The sequence below is a fragment of the Alligator mississippiensis genome, chromosome 3 (genome assembly GCF_030867095.1).
Source record: "Alligator mississippiensis isolate rAllMis1 chromosome 3, rAllMis1, whole genome shotgun sequence".
Taxonomy (NCBI): Eukaryota; Metazoa; Chordata; order Crocodylia; family Alligatoridae; genus Alligator; species Alligator mississippiensis.
Genome location: NC_081826.1, coordinates 285,435,423 through 285,454,052, shown reverse-complemented (window position 1 = coordinate 285,454,052; position 18,630 = coordinate 285,435,423). Strand labels below are relative to the sequence as shown.

Sequence of the window (18,630 nt, the reverse complement as noted above, 5' to 3'; positions counted from 1 at the left end):
CATCACCTCCAGTCCTTCTGATAAAAGGACTCGATCTATTCTTGAGGTCTTCCTTCCTCCAGGATCAAATCTTATTGCTGTTCTGGAGTTTGCCCATACATCTACCAATCCTGCATTTTTAATCATTTCCCTTATGATTCATGCTGATGAATCCATTGCCCTGCTCATGCTACTTCCCTGTCTTCTTTCATCATGCAATTAAAGTCACCGACAATAATTTGTTTCCTCCCACTCACCATGTATAATTCTAATTGCTGGCATTTTCTATGGGTGCATAGACATTAAATATTTCTCTGTCTTCTCCTATTGTTATTACCAGTCTCAATAATCACCTGCACACTATCTCCTAGAATTGTTTTATCTGTATGCTCAGGTTCTTTATCATTGCTGCCTTATTGCTGTCTGTTCTTGACCACCATGATGGTCTTGCTGTTCACCTCTTCTTCAAACGTTCGTAATCATTCTTCACCCTTATTCAACATTTCTGTGGGCACACGCTGTCTTGCTTCTAATCCTTGAAAATTGGGTTCTACCTTTTTCCATTTTTTCATCATCCAAATACTTCATATGTTTAAGGAGGTTATTTAACCTTCATCATAATTTTTCTCAGAAGCCTTCTGTGCTACTGCACTCTGTTGGTGTGGTGCGTCCTTTCCCTTCCAGCCATTCTTTTATCTTCTGCCTTTCTATTGAGAGCTGGTTCTTCTTCCTCGGTTCTCTGCTTAGACGTTAGGGGCGCGCTCTCATTTTCTGTCACTCTTGTTGTCTTTGTCTCCCCACGTTCTCTCTCTTTCTGCTGCTTTCTCCTCTCTTTTCTCTCACTCATCTTGTCTTCCTCTGCATGTTACATCTTTTTTTGCCTCTTTGATTTTAACTCCTTTTTCTTTCAGTTTTCCATTGTCCTCTTCCTGTCCCTTTCCTTCCTCCATTTTCTGTGTTTCCTCAGTCTCTCCATCTTCCCATATCTCTATCTCAGAGCTATGTGTGTCCTGCTCCACCACCTCCTCTTCCTTTATCACTTCTTGCCCAGCTGCTTCTGTTATCATGTCAGTGCTTGGTCCCATTCCCATCTCATGCAGTGCTTCTTCCACTGTGTGGGTTTCCATTTCCATTCTGTCTTTTATCCTCCATGGGGTCTTTCTCCTCCTCATTTGCTTCTTCCATCCCTCTTACCTTGCTGGCATAGGCAGTCAGGCATCTTTTATATAGGTGCCCCTCCCTGTTGTGTACTGTGCATTTTATTTTCTCCCTGCAATCTCTGGCCCTGTGGCCTATCTCAGTACATCTGTAACAGTGGGTTAATGTACAGTATGCTGCTATGTGCCCCTCTTCCCCACACTGGCTGCATATTTGGGTTGTCCATAATACATCACATATCCTCTTTGGGGCTCTAGCTGGATGACTGATGGCAGGTGCCTCACCCCTCCTTTGTTGAATTCATCACTCTTGAAGTTTACCTTCACTCTCCAGGTTCCCGTCCAAATTCTGTACTTATCTAAGACTCTGCCTGCTGTTTCCACTATTGGTACTCTCTGTTCCATCCATCTTCTTATGTCCACTTCATGTATCACCTCTAAATACATCTTTATAGATTTCATAGATTTCATAGACATTAGGGCTGGAAGGGACCTCGGAAGATCATCGAGTCCAGCCCCCCGCCCAAAGGGCAGGAAGTCAGCTGGGGTCATAGGATCCCAGCAAGATAAGCATCCAGTTTCATCTTGAAGGTGTTCAATGAAGGCGCTTGAACGACCTCCGGTGGCAGGCTGTTCCAGACCTTGGGGGCTCGGACAGTAAAGAAATTCTTCCTTATGTCCAGCCTGAAACGATCTTATAGTAGTTTGTTACCATTCGTCCTCGTCATCCCTTGGGGTGCTCTGGTGAACAAACGTTCCCCCAGATACTGGTGATCACCCCTGATAAACTTGTAGGTGGCCACCAGATCACCCATGAGCCTGCGCTTTTCCAGGCTAAAGAGCCCCCGGGCTCTCAGCCTGTCATCGTAGGGTCTGCTTCCCTGACCTCTGATCATGCGCGTGGCTCTTCTCTGGACTCTCTCAAGCTTCTCCACATCCTTTTTGAATTGTGGAGCCCAAAACTGGACGCAGTACTCCAGCTGCGGCCTCACAAATTTACTTTACTATTATGACTTTCTCCTGTGATTGCTCCCTGGCTAGGAAATTAATCCCCTTCAGTGCTTTGTCATCGTGTTTTTCCCTGTACAAGTCCCAGAACTCCTCATAGCCCTCTTTCTCCCAGAACGTGAATTGCCACGCTCTTCGGTTTTTGCCTGTCAGCAAGCGTGGCCTCATGGCACAGTTGTTACCGCATCATCATTTAGTATTTCCTTTAGGAAGTACTAAATGATGATGCAGTAACAGCCATTACTGCACTGTCCTGGTGGTGCACAGTTATTTTTAGGGGCTACATTGCCATAGTGATGCACTATAGTGAGGGAGCTCATTGCTATGGCAATATAGCAACAACAACATGGTTCCTCGCTACTGTGACATAGCGTCTCATGTAGACATGCCCACTGTACATGATATTAGTCCAGGACCAAAAGGCTCATGATTATATAGTTCATTGGTCTGGGCCCCAGCAGTCAACACTGGTTCAAGCCATAGTGACCCCGTGGTCCAGCACTGCACAATGTGTGTGTGTGTGTCTGTGTGTACGTACTCCAGATACAATCCCTCCTACCCCCCCACGACCCCTACAAGGGATCCCCATGCTGATTAGTCCCCCATTTGTAACTGAAACCAGGTGTTCTTGTTACAAGTCCTGGGACCCCTCAAAAATGTATATGCAGATGAAGTTCAGGGCTGCTGGTCTGCCTGTGCCCTATAGAGGGTAGGGCCCTAATCGCATGCAGTAGGCTGACAGAGTGGGGCAACATAGCTATACAGCTATATAGCTCAGCTATACAGGAGTTTGGTGATGTTTGCCAGACACTTAAGGCTGGTAAAGAAACAGGAATCACTGGAAATGGGAAAGAAAGGCACAGCTCAGCTGTCGGAGTGAAGAGAAAGTCGAAATGTATTTGATTTAGTGATTCACCATAACTTTAAAAGAGTTGGCACTGAGGGAGCTGAGCACAATGGGCGTTATATCTTATTCAGATGGGCTGCCCTAATCTATTTTTTGGCAACAGGGTTGGCTCTGCCTCTTCTGCTGCCAGCCTGGTATTGTAGTACCTCGAGGCCTTGTGCCAGTTCCCTGTGGAGGGAACACCTGTCAGTTTTCTTTTTTTTAAGGACCAAAACATAAAAAAGGTTTTCCCAATGCGGGTGATGTGTTTCATGGGCATGCTCAGTATGGGCTGCATTTAGTTAACTTCATAGTTAGTTTCTTATGACTGACCACTTGCTACTTCTAGCAGCACTTCACTGATAGCCAGTCAGTTTAATGGGGGGGCAGGTGGTATGCTGGTATCCAAAGCTAAGACCAGGGGCTTTTTTTCCCCATGCTGATGGGGCAGGAGGGCCTTGTCTTATCTTTGAGTAAATACAGTAAATGGACAAAGCATCAATTCTCCCTGACTTGTTTCAGCAGGGCTGCATGTTGCAGCTCATAAAGAATTTGTACCAGAAGCACAAAATAAAGTGGTGGTAATATGAGGAGCAGTAGATATGTGTGTGTTGATGTGGTTCAAAAGCCACACACGTGTTTACATCATATATAGGGAGTTCAGATTTGGGGGGTTTTACTGCCAAGGGATGTCCAAGAATGAGAATACTGCATTGTCCAAGGATGAGGATACTGCAGAGAAACAGGTCTGTATCAACGTTCAGAACAGAGGACGTTTGAGATGAACAACATGTCAGAGGTTTGATGTTAAGACAGGCTTCTTGAGCAGAATTAACATCCTAAGCCTCTAACACAACTAGAAAGAATCTTTCTGGGCTCCAGAATGTCATTTAGGAATGGCAAGACTAAACTGTGCATGGTAGTGTGTAACCTAATTTACCTACATTAGATTTTTTGTCAAAAAATCAAAGCCCTGCTCCAAACAGGAAAAGATTCTTACCATCTTATGATGGGTAAGCAATTCTGTAACTCTAGGGCTCACTGCAAATTGCCTTGAATCTCCTGACAAACATGACTGTTGTACACATCTCTATGGATTGGCCTGAGCACACCTGTGCAATAGAGACCAGGTAGGACAGAGAAGAGTTAGATAGATTTATTTTTTTTATTCCAGCATGAAAATTGTTGTGAGGCAGATGGATGGAGGGCAGGGGAGAGGGATCAGTTGTCTGAGTTCTGAATGTTATTCTTAGACTCATCTCTAATTTTAAACCTCTTCCTAATGAATCTCTTAATCATCCCATGTTAGCATACCCTACTTTGAAACAAGTGCAGCTACTGGACAAAATGTGGAGAAGTCCGTGGACACACTGCTGGACTTGATAATGAAACGTATGGAACAATGTGTTGACAAGACACAAGTATCTGACACAGCAAATGGAGGAAGCTCGGGGAAGCTAGAATCTGCAAAACCAGAGGACCGAAAGTGTGCCTGCTAGACTTCACCTCTAAACTGTGAGAACCAATGAGAATATTTGACCAGAAAATGGCCAACCTACCAATATATTCAAGCCTGGATGCTCTGAGCCATGCACAGAAACAAAGTTGTCTTGTTCGGTTGGCCTTTTGTTTTCCTCCCAAGAACTGATTTGAAAACTAAAGTGTCTCTCTCCCTTTCTGTGAAGCTTCTGTGCTGGAATAAGTCATTCCTAATATGGTGCCATCCTCATAAAACCATTCCCCACAAAATCCTCTTTGTTTCACATAGGCTAATGAATGTAAAAAGAGGTTTACTTTCTTTAGAAGGGTGAAGGACACTATTTTTTCCATAAATTGCATATAGAGGTTAAAAGAGAAGTTGATGTTCTTAAAGGTCTGAGTGGTTCTTCTTTGATTTCTGTTTCTGTAAACCAACTTGTTTTAAATCAGGGACCATGCATATGCTAAAATGGAGGCACAAGTACAGAGAATCACACGTGGCTTATTAAGAACAATCGTGTTACTTATACAGAGTAAGCAGTGCTGCGAAGCTTCCTTGGCTGAGTATGAGGAGTCGGGGCTTTATTTTAATCAAGGAATTTTGCAACATTATTTGTGTTGCTAGGAATTCAAGCAAGGATTGAGTTAGGAGTCGGGGAGACGGTGCTTTAAATAATTCTAGAGCTACAGGGAAAGTAGCAAAACTTATTTATGGATGAGGATAGAGAGAACAGATTTTGTGGAGTGTCTTGCAAATCTCACCATAAGCAAAAACACTTCTCTAGTAAGAAAAATATCATGTTTGCCAGATAACAGGCTGTGCGTTCCAGCTGGGGTGTAAAGAAGGGAGCTCATGAATGTTTTCACATATCTTCAAGTTGAAATTTCTGTGGCGCTCGCACACATTTCTAAATGTGTTCACTAACCGTTTGAGGTTTTGCGTCCTGCCACCATTTTGTGCCATTGGTGCACTTGGTTTCCCATAGAGCACAACTTCCTCGTCCACAAACCAGAGTAGAAAGTGGCCCACTCCTAAAACATTGCAAACTGAGGATTTGCACTGTCAAACTACCAAAAAATCATGTTATGCCCAATATAAATGTGTTGCAGGTATCTTTCCAGAGATGCCATAGAAGCAAATAAGAGAGGCACACTAAAAAGAATGAACATTTTATATTGTATATCGATGTACTAGTGTATGGAAGTGAGGAAGCTCTGATATAACAGTACATGTCTCATCAAAGCTGTCGTCCATTTAGGAGCAAAGCGTTTAAGAAAATATTTACAATATCCATGCTGTTGTAGGTTGCTATAAAATTGAAATCCCATTAAACCATCTGGTTTAGTGTGCTTTTCTCCCATTAGAGAAGCTGCTGTTCTTACATTGCATAGTTAAGGATTTAGCAGCAGGATTGTTAAGATCACATGAATGTGCACTTCCAGCTACTTATAAGAAAAACCACTCCAGGAAAAAGTATTGCACAGAAGGCCTCTATTAAAAAGCAAAACTAAATTGATTAGGTTGGGGAAGATGATGGAAAGAATACAGACTTCTGTTTATTTATATTTTAAGCAGTGTAAGGCTTTTGGTCTCAGCTTTTTGAAGTGCTTTGATTCTCAGTCAGATAAACTTCACAGGTGGCAAGCCCAGAACTGTTTCAGTATTTTTTCCAAAATATTGAGGGTTTACCAGCTGCTCTGATGAATGGACAGCACACTTCCTACCCACCTCTTTCAGTGATGCTTACTGAACAATTTGGCATATGAGCAGGGCAGATGGTATGATAGAAGAACAGGTCCATTTTGTGTGCTACCAAATAGCCACTATTAACATGGTAGAGGAACAAGTTAATTTAGTGCTAAAGGCAGATGCTGTACAGTAGCCTAAAATTCTCATGCACCTTCTGTGGTCCTTTTTTAAAGCCCACGAACTTCAATAGATACAAAGGCTTCATAACTAAAAATGGTACTGCTTAAACATTAAGTTCAATCCCATGAAGTATACCTTCATATACTGCATGCTTATTTCAGAGATTCTTAATATTAATACTCTTAATAAAGAATTTTAAAACCTAAAAATTCATAATATTATGATGGTCTTTTGGAACTGGGAATCTCCTGTCTTCAGTTCTTTGGAATCCCCTTGGGATTCAGTGTTTTAATTTATAGCACCTAGGTTTGCCCCTTTAAAAAGGATGAGGAACATGGCTAAAAATGCTGTGCTATAAACTTTCACTAGAAAGCCAGTGCTTCCTAAAGCAACTTAAGGTATCTAGACTTGTTACAGGGGTGACATGTCAGTAGCTTGGAGCAGTAAGGCAGGAAGGTGACTGCATGCAAAGCTGTGAGTAGTTCATCCCCCAAACCTAGTGTATTTCCATAAAAGCTTAATGATGCAAAATAGTTGCTGTTTGGCTCCTTGCAAGTTTTCAGACCTGCATTGCCAAAAAAAGTTGACTTTCATACCTGTGCTGTTTTAGAGCAGGGCCCTAGTAATCAACCCAATGAATTTATCAGAAGTGAAAGGCTGACTCATGATCCATTAGTTCCCTAGGGACACCAGTTGTAAGCTGTACTGTTTTGAGGATGGAGCTTGCTTAGAGTAAGTAATCTTACTGAACTCCTTAATTAGGGCACACAGGCTATGTTAGAGCACGTAAACTATCACAGCCGCTACAGCCTGGTCATAATGATACCTGCTAATCCAACCAGCCCAGATTTTACTTTGACTTGGTGAAAAAGGAGAAGAAAGTGAGAGTATGTTATTAGCATGGAGGAGCTGTCACCAAACCAGTGTTTCGAGGAGAAGTGAAGATTAAAAATATGTGCCACACCCAGGTGTAAATATACAGGCTAAACACTGCTCTATTAAAGGGTGTTAAAGAATTTAGCTGGTATATCACACACCTTTCATGTTCGCTGCAAGCACCCTTATTAGGTTTGTAATCTCATGTGGAACTTGCTGGCATGGCTGGCTCTATGGAGAAGGCTAGTGCATTCACCTAAAAAGCCTTTTGGACTTGATCTAAGTACTGAGTAGATGCCATCCCCACTTACCTCAACAGGTGACTTGGAAGCTCAGCATCTCTCAGGGTTACCGCTGGTCTTTTTAAAGAAAACGTATTTCCATTATAGCAGATGGGAAAGCTCCAATGGCTTAAGGTGTCCTGACTATTAATGAGAGCTTCAGTAAGTCGGACGCTAGTAGGATAAGTTAGTTTCCAAATGCCGTCTTACTCTTGACTTGGTGTACTTGTATACAAAAGAACTGTAATATAGTGACGTTTTAACATGCTGCCCCAGGTTCACACCTGAATTACTTTAGTTTGTAGGGTTTGTCTTCGGTTGCATTGTAACAAGTAACTGGCTATACACAGATCCCATCATGTCATTTTTCAGGACCAATAATTTGCCCTACATTTTCAGCTCAGGTATGTGTCACTGGTTGTGACTCATTGGAAACTAACTGATGCACAAACAAGCTCTGCAGTAGATTTGAGTCATTAGTATAGTTTGATTTTTCCATATGTATTCTGGTGAAACAAATAGAGCTCTCTGCCTTGCCACAACGCTCTCATTTACCACTGCAGACTCTTAAATCTGCATTCTGACTGGCTCAGTCTATAGATGGCAGACCCACAGCTATAGCTACAGCTACCGTTGCACAGCCTGTTATCTTGCTTCACATTTTTCATAGCATTTCACTTTAGCATGCTCTTTCTTTCAAATTCGTCCAGGACCAAACGTTCAAAATGAATTTACTTTCATGTAACACTTCCAGCAAGAAGCGATCACTTCCTTCAAAGTCAACCAGACCTGGTATTTTAATTTTACTGTTGCACAAGTTGTTTGGTATATAAGTTGATATAAAGGTAAACATTTGCTTTCAAGTACTAATGCATCTTGGATACAAGCCTACTAAATGTCCCAAGAGAGCTTTAGAAAACAAACTCCTGCAGTATCTTTATATGTGCTTATACTGACGTACTTTAATGTCTGTCTCTGCTGTCTGCTTCTGCTATCTGTTCTTTGAACTGAGTCTGCATCCTGATCTTTCTCTCTTGGTGGTTTCTCAAGGTCTTTTTGTCCCCAAACAATGTGCCTTTCCTCCAGAATTTCCCTCCTTCATTCACCTTTTGCAGCACCTCTCTACATTAGTGTTTATTTGAGTTGGTAGTTCATACATGGTGCTATGCATGAGCCAAACCTGAGCTTGGTCACTTCTGAATCAAGTCATGAGATGTATTTCCCAATGTGACAGAAGTGCCAATCCTGTGTAGCTGTGGTTTTACAAGAACACTGTCACTGGGTGAAGAACGCTGTTTGTTTTTGTTGGGTTTTTTGGGTTGTTTTTTTTTTTTTCAGTTAGCATGTTTTAAACTTTCCTCTCAACCTGTGGTCTGGGGCTTCATAGAAATCGAGGATAATGAATACCTTTGGTCATGTATCGGGTTTCTTGTTCAGCTCCATTCATACTATGTTAACTGTAAAAGTGGTAGGATATCGTCCGTCTCTTCTGTAACTCTGAAAGTAGTAGTGCATTATTTTCTTCCTGATCAGGTGTTTTGTCCTTCTAAAATGAATGTAAAACATGACATTGCTTAATACAAGCAACCACAGTATTATATTTTAAAACAGGAAAATAATCATAAAGATATTAAGTATTTAAATTGTTTTTAACACCCTACTCCCTAGTCTTCAACTCCAGACAGAGGTGTCATTGTAGGTAAGAACACTACCATATCAACCTGGTAAATGCACTTGTCTTGCCAATGTTAGCTTAAAGGTCACAGCTCCACTGTTTCAGAAGCTGCTTTATGAAAATGTAAGCTTCCATTTTGGTCAATGATATGCATAAGGGGCACAATTTTTTTCACCCTGAAGCTCAGTATCTTTCAGCTCAAGTTAGCCTTTTTCTGGTTTTCAACATAAACATCCTTTGCTGGCTCTAAATTAGCCTTTCTTACATCTTGTCCGTACAGTAATAATATTCCAACTGTACCTGTAGCAAAACAAAGGAATGGCCTGGTGTTTTTCTATTGGTTATATTAAAAACTTCTCTTTAAATCTAGAAATCACTTCTGTAGGTAATTTAATAGACCTTTTTTATATGTGGGGCATGTCTCAGATGCCTGTGACCAAAAGTTGTTTAAAGCATTCAGTGTCTCATTTGTAATTCTTTTCTCCAAGGTGCCAAACAGGCCAATATGCCATTTATACCCCAAACTTAAGGGCTGAAGGAGGGTTTGGTTGTTGCAAAAGTTCTTGAGTGCAGACTTCAGTGGAGTTGAATCTCTGTCCCTGTGGCAGTAGTACTGATCCATAATGTAGACCAGCATGCCCAAGTTACCCAGCTTAACAACTTATTTTAAGCTTACATACTTTGCTGGAGCAAGTCTTCAAGTACTTCTGTGGAGAAGAGGTTTTGTCAGGGTAGATTAACTATAGTTCAGATGTCCTTCTGAAAATGTAACTGCATAGAAAATACTTCCATTAACAGACATTTTTACTGTCCAGCATCTATTGAGAATGGGAGGGCGTTGCCAAAAGTGTATTCATTATTTTGCCTTGCATTCATGCAACCATCAACATGTGCTTTCCAGCAGTGTCTAGAGAGCATAGCTAGTCACTGGTATATGTACACAATAGCAATGTCAGTCCTAAAGTGTTGTTGGATTAAGCTGCTTTTTAAGAAGCCAATTCAAAATCATACTTCTGCCTTTTATAATTTTTATACATTAGTTTTCATGATCATTTTTAAGTTTCCACCTCAAGCCTGCAAGGCATCTGTCTCCCTGGTTTTCCATGCCAATTTTCTTGTTCTAATTCTTACATTTTTGACAAATATATTAATACAGAAAATAAAACTTATACTGTATGATGTGAAGAATCTTGGTCTAAGGTCATTGTTGACCTGTCCAGACAGCAAATTAGATGTTCATTTTGTGTCTCAAGAACATCTGTGCATCTCATACTGAAGAGCATAGGATCTTAAAAAAGACACCAGGTCTAAAGTCCTATTTGGGTTGCAAATAGCCTGATTTTGTCTTTGAAAAAGAACCTGAATATAGATCATATTCATTATATAGTTCCATAGATATTGAAAGATTTTTTTCAAATGCAGAGGGACTTATTTTTTAGGAAAGTAGGGATGGCTTTTTCTAAACCTGGGAAAAGGAATGTTTCGGAAAGCCCTGCAACTCTTCCCATATTTTGACATTAGCTGTCCATCTCAAATAGAAGAGACTGGCATTATGGATACTGCATACCAAAAAACTGCAATTTAGTCGCATGCACTATATATTTGAGAGCAATCGCCATTTGCTGTATTGGTAATCTTAGAAAATTGCCTTAGAACTATTTTTGTGAAGGCTGAATCTATTTAAATGTTTTGATTAATTTATAGAAAACCTATCAAATGATGTATCTTAGATTTTAGATGATACAAATAGGCCATATGTCATAATGTGAGAAAAGATGTATAATAGATATTTTGATACCTACTTAATAACAAATATTTGGGAATTTGTCAAAGTCGAGGCTTCATTTCTGAGAAACACTATGTAATGTTTCACCAACAAATCTCTTGATCAGCATTCAGCCTCCTGAACCAAAACATACATTTAGAGCTGTACTTTTACTAGGAATCTAACCTAGCTGTGAACTACGTTTTGCTGTAAATAGCATTTTTCCTAGGAGAAAGTTTGTGGCAGGTGTTCGTCCTCATTGTCCTACTTAGATTACCTATGAAGTATGACAGAAAAAAATGTACTAACAGTGTTTTTTCCTGGGACATAACTGCACATCCATGTTAACTGCGGTTTCTTCCAGGGACAACCCTATCAGGCTGTGCACTCTCCCTAGTTACCTACTGGCAGAGAAACAGCAAGGCAGCTTAGAAGGGCTACATGTGTAAAGGGCTGTGCCCCTCCTGTTTTGATTCAAACCTGGGACAATCACAACCAGCTTAGATGTCTATTCACAGCCTTGTGCAACATTTCATAAGTAATACAAAATACTATTTTTCCCAGAGGAATCTCTTTCCCTGGCTCCCCCTCCAGTGGTACCACACTTGAAGAACCCTGACAATTGGAAAGCTAAAGATGGGTGACCATTACTTTGTTACGGGCACAAAACACTATAGACAGTCCAGACCTTGTTCTAATTTTTTTTCAAAATTCTATTTCTATTTTTAAAAAAAACACTGAAACTCCAAAGATGTCATGTCAATTAAGTGTAATCTCATCCAAAGACCAGGGTTATTGGCAACAGGAATCTTTATAGCTACTTTCCTGTTAAGCGTGTACCCCTTGTTCACACCATGCCTCCACTATTCCAATTTAAGACAACTTTGGACAGGAAGCTGTTGTCAACTTGGAGCTATCCTCCTTGGGGGTGAAACAGATCTGTTTTTTAGATATTTTTTCCCCATCTCATTTCTTACCTATTTCAGGAGAATACCTGTGGTAATTTATTCTGTGCTTTTATTTCATAGTGATCTAACTAAAAATTATACCCTGAAGTTGTCAATCATCATTGTGCAATAGGGCTTAATGTACATACTGTATATTAAGAGATGCCTATATCTTACTGGACTTATTTATGGAAGTTAAATTGTACCGCTTCAGTTTTAAGATATCCATCTTTTAAGCAAACACTAAATGTTTACTGTATGAATTACCTTTTTAAATGTTTCACTCTTCAGCATGGTTTTTGTTTTGTCTTCTCAACAGATCTGTAAGTGTTATGCCTAGTGATATGAATGTGATTTAAACTCTTGAACATAGCATTTTTATTATATATGCCCCTTGATATACTGTGGTGCCTGCATAACAATATTAATGTCATTATTTTGTTGTACCAAGTACCTGTGGCTTCAAAATATATTGTTGAATGATTCACTGGTGTCTGGGTTTGTATCATATGGTCAAGGAATGTAATCCTGTGATTCAGTTTCTGCACTTTTTTCTTTTCAAAATAAAAATACATTTTTAATCAGTTGTGTTAGCTGTGTGTGTTTGCAGAGAGGGCAACAAAAGTTGCTCTGCAAATAGAAGGATGGTATGACGAGTGTTTGCAATAGAGCAGTTCCTTGTGTAGGATGACCAAGTGGAGAATTATTGTTATGTGCAGATGGGGGTTGGGGGGACAGGATGAGTAGATCTCTACACATGCTGGACTCATTCGATATAGCAGGTCCTGATTTTGGCTCTGATGCTTATGCCAGATGGAACGGTTAGTCTAAACTGTTAGGTTGATGGGTCACTGAAAATTGATTTAGTACTGTACAACATGCCCCATTTTGAAACAGCATTGTGATCTTGAAGGCTTGTCTACTAACAATAGTACACCATTTCTATGCTACAGAGGGCTGATCAGATTGCCAAAAACTGCCTTCTGAAGGCAGTTGACTTTTCTGCCAAAAATCTCCTTTTACAATGAAGGAACAGCTTAGTAAGGAATGTACAAGGTGCCAATTGTGAAGCATTTCAATAGGAAGGAAAGTAGTTCACAATTTGTCTCTGCTAATGAATATGTAGTAAAGTAGGGTCCCATGCATATTACCTTTATGTTAGAAAACCATCCCTTCTGAACTGCTAAAAATCTATCACTTTTGAAGCAGGATTTTTTTTCTGGGATTGTCAGATTTGGTTTTAACAGCTCTTTAACTGGTGACTTGAGTTGGCAGAAGTTGTAATACAGCTAGCAATTTAAAACTTAAAACACTTCTTTTGAAAAAGGTATCATAATTATATAGTACAAATATAATAGTACCATAGTCTATCCCTGCCCTTTAAAATATACCTAACCATGCATAGCAATGTGAACAGGTAGTTGCATGCTAGGTAGATGCTAAGTTTTATTTATATCTTTCAATGGCTAATCCTAAAATGAGAAAGCACGTTAATGTTGCATCTTGAGTTGCACAGGAGACAGACTGGCTTGAAACTGTATGCGTTTTAACATGATTATCTGATATTTGCACTTTTCTTTTAAATGAATGCATCTCCCATGAAACTGCTGTTTACAAACCAGTTCTGAGTAATGGCATTAGTATGTTCTTCCCCTTCACTTGGCTGGAATAGTCTACAGAGGGCAGTATGAGAACAGAACATACTTGGGGATAGACAACTTTGTGTGCTGTAGGATATACAACCTTGTGTGCTGTTTTCATAACATATGTTTTTACTGACTGAGTTCAAATTTAGAGGGCTTAATAAAAAAAAAGAAGTTTGTGATCTACCTAGCCATGCTTTCTCTCCTGTTTAAAAACCCTGCTACCTACTGGGCCACAGAAAGACATCTTGGGGCTGGATTACCCCAGTACTGAACTGGTGCTTCCTAAAGCTCTACTCAATCTTGTACAAGTTTGAGAACAACATGCCAGAGGAAAAAGAGAGATGTTTCCAGAGAGGATGGCTTTCTCTGGGATCATTCGTAGAGCATTGCTGCCCTTTTGGATCAGAGAGGTAAGCATAAACTGATGGGAGCAGATTTAGAATGACAAGCAGCGGTGGCAAGGAGATCTATGTCAAGCTGACCATCATTGCTCTAGAGGCAGTTTGCCAACACCAGCATTTCCATGACCAGTTGGCAATAGCTATTTGGAAATTAGCAATCCCTGGTAGCCTCGGGTCTGTGACTTGTTGAGCATGGAGAAATCCATGGCTATGCTACGGTCAAGCATGCCCTCAGAGTGGCACAATTCCCAGACTACCAGTGTTCCTCAGGCTCTCCAGTTCCTGAGAGGTCATTGCCAGATTTCCCAATATGGGGTTTCCTGAATTGCATCAGGCTATCCATGGCATGCATATTGCCATCCTGTATGCAGTGAACTGGGGTATGGAGTATACTACCTAAAAGGGGATTCTTTTTCATTGAGCTGTACAGCATTGTGGACTTGATCCAATTTTGGTATATAGTTCTAGGTCCATGAGAGTCAGGTCTTTCAGATCTGAAGTCTCTTCCTAATGATGCAGAGAGAGTTGGGTGTATAGGATTAGGGTCTAAAATTCATGCTGACAACCTGACTCTGCATAAATTTTATACCCCAATTCTACATACTCAGCTTTCTCCATTTAGAAAACAGAAAATTATGTGCCTTGACTTGTGTTTATAAGTTCCTCTTCCAGAGCTGGTACCTAACTTGCAGGCATGTGAACACTTACAACTGCCTAAGTCTCTCTGTAAATTTTACCACAAATCCTGGCAAATCATATAAGCAATTAAGCTAATCCCCTAAAGGGCCAACTGTACTAATATTAGGTAGTATAAATTCTCTTCTTCATATTTCATTGTAGCTACACAGAGGTACTGCAATCAGTATCATAGTGTACTTTCTGAAAAGAACTGGCCAGTATGATAGAGGGTAGGGCTTTGCTTGGTCTCAAATGGATTAGTCTTCACAAGCAGACATGTCTTCTTGTCTTCCAGTGCCAAAATAAACATGCACAGATCATGATGCTGGCCTTGAAACTGTTAGACAAAGCTAACCAATGATTGCCCCAAAACCACAGTCTCCTAGAGAAATAAAAATCCTACTGTAACATTTTCATTGCTGAAGTTATTAAAGAGCTTGTCACATCTAAAATTTAGATTACAATACCAAGATGAGAAAATTGGACAAATATATAGTTTATTAAATATACCTTTACATTATTAAATTTGCAGTATGAATTTTTAAAATCTACTGGCCAATACTAGAAAATTATACTAAAATATGGTAAACAGAATAGTCTCTGTATGCAGTTATGAATGTTTTACTTTGATATCCTCTCAATATACTTCTAAAGGATGTCAAGATGATTCACAGCACATTTGTTAAAAAGTCAGTCTTTTATAGTAAATAGTAGGGAAGATAATGCATTTCCCCCCTCAAGAATGGCCTCTGGCTGTTCCTGTCTTGTGGCTGAACATCATCTATATTGTTTCTTTAGGTCTTGCCATACTTCCAGATCTGCATATTCATTTTAATGCAACTATAGGGCCACTTCTGCATAAGCACCATTGCAAGCATTTTGAGTGTTCATAATGCCATGTTTATAACAAGGGGCCTTAGAATCAGATTGAACAGAGTTGATGTTATCATCTGAGACACACACAGAGAGGTCCCTATGACTAAGATAAAAGAGGACAACTGTTTCTCATCTAGCCATTTTGCTTCTGTAGACTAGCTACCATCATGTAGGGTGACAACCCAGCGATCCTGGTTGAGCTGCAAGATAAAGACAGAAGACAAAGATGATTGTAAACAGAACGAACGCCGAGCTAGTAACCAACTTACTTGAGGCATTTAGAGTAAAGTGAACAACAAGGAAACATTACACTAGTCAGCTTTGCAGCAGCTAATTAGCGTGCATCCAGCCACCAAATAGAATTCACTGTCCCACATTTGTCTTCAGGTTCCCTAAACTATGTGAAGGCTCTTAAAAATTGCTTCAGGAACTGGCAAGATAGCAGAGCAAAGCTCTGCATTTGAGCCAGCAAGTCTGGAAACAGATGTCATTTTTGTGTGGTCATAACATTTTTTATAGTGGCACAAAATGAAAGTAAACAGATGTCCATTCCCTTTGTCATGCCACAAATGCTCACATTTGTGTCTGTGACAAAGAAGTAGTATGAATTTGTGCCTTTATTTTCTGGCAAACATCTTCTTGTTTTAAGGCAGGAAAGTGCATGCAGCCTGGAGCTGCCTATGCTCTCCAGCCACCCCAGGCAGGGGCCCCTGGAGCCTGATCCTACACACCCAACCTCCCACATTTGCAGAGGTATGGCCCAACTGTTGTTCCACTGAAGCCCTGGGAGTGGCAGTGGCCTGATGCTGCAGGACAATGGGCAGCATCTATTTTGTCCAATGAAATGGATAAGCTATGCCAGGACCCATCCCTAATTATATTAATTATTCATACTTTGATGTTTGAAGAGAGAGTAGGAAGAAAAATTTCAGACATCTCATAGGAAAGTAGGCTAGAGGGGACATCATGAGGCCATCTAATCTAGCCCACTCATCCCTTACTAAACTATCCCAACCAACTGTCGGTCCAACTTGCTCTTCAAAACTTCCAAGAATGCAGATTCCACAGATTCTTCTAGGTGGCCTGTTCCAACGCTTGACCACCCACCCTTATAGTCAGAAAGTTGCTTCTCATCTCCAACTTAAATTTCCTCTGCTGCAGCTTGAGGCTGTTGTTCCCAGTCCTGCCCCCTTACAGCCACAGAGAATATCCTATCTCCATCCTCTGTATAATACCCTTCTGGTATTTGAAGACTTATCAAATCCCCTTCAGTCTTTTCTTCTCTAGACTAAACAACCCTAGTTCTTTCGGTCTTTCTTCATAAATCTCATCTACTAGGCCCCTGATAATTTTTGTCACTCTGTGTTGGATTCTTTTCAAAAAGTGTCCACATGCTTCTTGAAGTGTGGAGCTCAAAACTGGAAACAGTGCTCCCAGTGAGGGCTTACCAGTGCTGAATTGAGCAGAAAAGTCATTTCCCTTGATTTGCAAGTAACACTCCTACTAATACAACCTGAGATGCTGTTGGCCTTTTTTGCAACAAGAACTGTTGACTTATATTCAGTTTATGGTCCTCCATAACCCCCAGGTCCTTCTCTGTGCTACTGCAACCTAGCCAGTCATTGATATCTTCAAAGTAACTTACTCTGTTGAGACAGCTTTTGAAACCTTCATTGTTGACTGGACAGATGACACTTCCACTTTGTATTTAAGTAATTTATTCTGAAATTGAAACAAAATTAGTTTTATTTCCCTCTCTACAGACTGCAACATTTAAACAAATCAAATATATAGTCTGTGGGCCAGAGCTTCAGTATAACTAACTGAAGCCAAATTTGTGTACGGTTTTTGATAATTACTCCAGTCTGCACCACTTGAGAACTTGGGCTTACACATAATATTTGTTTGTTTGATTTAAAACAACATGGAGAAAGAGAGACAGTGCAGTCACTTTTGGAAATCTTGCCAGGCTAGGTAATTCTCAAAAGCTCATGGAACTTCAAGTTCCCGGTAATACTTACCAAACTGGATACTGCCACATACTGGGTGCATCTACATGCACGTTAATGCACTTTTCCTAATGGACATTAAATATAGTACCTCCAATATGAGGTTCTTAATAAATGTGCATTAGGCTGTGCTAATGTGCAGTAGTGCAAGTGCATGCTTTTTAGGTGATGCTTAATGTGCAGTAGCCTGTTATACTGTGCATTAGCATATTAGCAGTTTTTTATGCACCGCTTTAACATGCAGTAGACTAAGCTATTGTGCATTAAAGCACACATGTAGGTGTAGCCACTTAGACTTAGCTCTGTTACTAAGAGAATCCCTCACAGCTGTTTTTGAAGTTCAGCAGTATTTTTTGTTAGGGTTAGTCAAAAGTTTTCTACAAAAATTTTTCTCCAGGGGTTTTTTCTTTCTTTTTTTTTATTTTTTTTTTTTTTTGAGGGGGCAGGGGGAAGAGGGAGGAGGGGAATGAAGATATAGCCCAATGCAATGCCTAATGAAAGGTGTAGCTTAGTTTCCTCATGTCCGCAAGTCTCCACTGTAGGCCAGACTTCCTAACCAAGCTGCATCTTTTATGATGAGCCACCATATGCCCTTACTGCATCTTGTGGGAAACAGCATGCCTGGAAAGTCAGAGTAGGACAATACAAGCATGAGACATCTGAGCTAAAACTTTTCTAAACACCACTGGATCTCTGAATCAAACTGTTACAGGGTCTGCTTTTTACCAGACACACACATCCAGACAATGGTTGCATCCATAAGTGATGCTACATCACCATAGCAATGCACTATGGCGATGTAATATCCAAAGGTGTCTACACATGACCAGCAGCTACTTCATCATAGTGGCTGATCTCCCATTATAGTGCACCGCTACAGCAAAGTAGTTGCTAAAAATAACCGTGCGCCACATGTACAGTGCAATACAAGTGGTCACTGCACCATGCTTGAGTACTTCCAAAAGGTCACCTTTGCACCTTAGTGCAGCTACTGCATCTTTATCTACTGCCTCATATTAGAGGTACTAAATGTAATTGTGGTAGCAAAGGCACATTAATGAACATGTAGACACACCCAGCGGGTGCAACCCCTAAGG

General features: G+C 40.4%; 2 protein-coding genes across 5 annotated transcripts in view; one reads left to right on the top strand and one right to left on the bottom strand.

Annotated features, from left to right (window-relative positions):
• RAB27B (RAB27B, member RAS oncogene family) overlaps positions 1-12,507 on the top strand; it is a 224,569-nt gene extending 212,062 nt beyond the window's left edge. For both annotated transcript variants that reach the window (XM_019496104.1, XM_006269651.4), the window contains one exon: positions 4,340-12,507. In XM_019496104.1, coding sequence (XP_019351649.1) covers positions 4,340-4,529 — 190 coding nt within the window. In that variant the 3' untranslated portion in view covers positions 4,530-12,507. The remainder of the gene's footprint in view (positions 1-4,339) is intronic.
• A 2,621-nt stretch (positions 12,508-15,128) lies between these two features.
• CCDC68 (coiled-coil domain containing 68) overlaps positions 15,129-18,630 on the bottom strand; it is a 30,984-nt gene continuing 27,482 nt past the window's right edge. For all 3 annotated transcript variants that reach the window (XM_006269656.4, XM_019496143.2, XM_019496144.2), the window contains 2 exons: positions 17,170-17,246; positions 15,129-15,724 (listed from right to left, as the gene is read on the bottom strand). In XM_006269656.4, the coding sequence (XP_006269718.2) occupies positions 15,658-15,724; positions 17,170-17,246 (144 nt within the window). In that variant the 3' untranslated portion in view covers positions 15,129-15,657. The remainder of the gene's footprint in view (positions 15,725-17,169; positions 17,247-18,630) is intronic.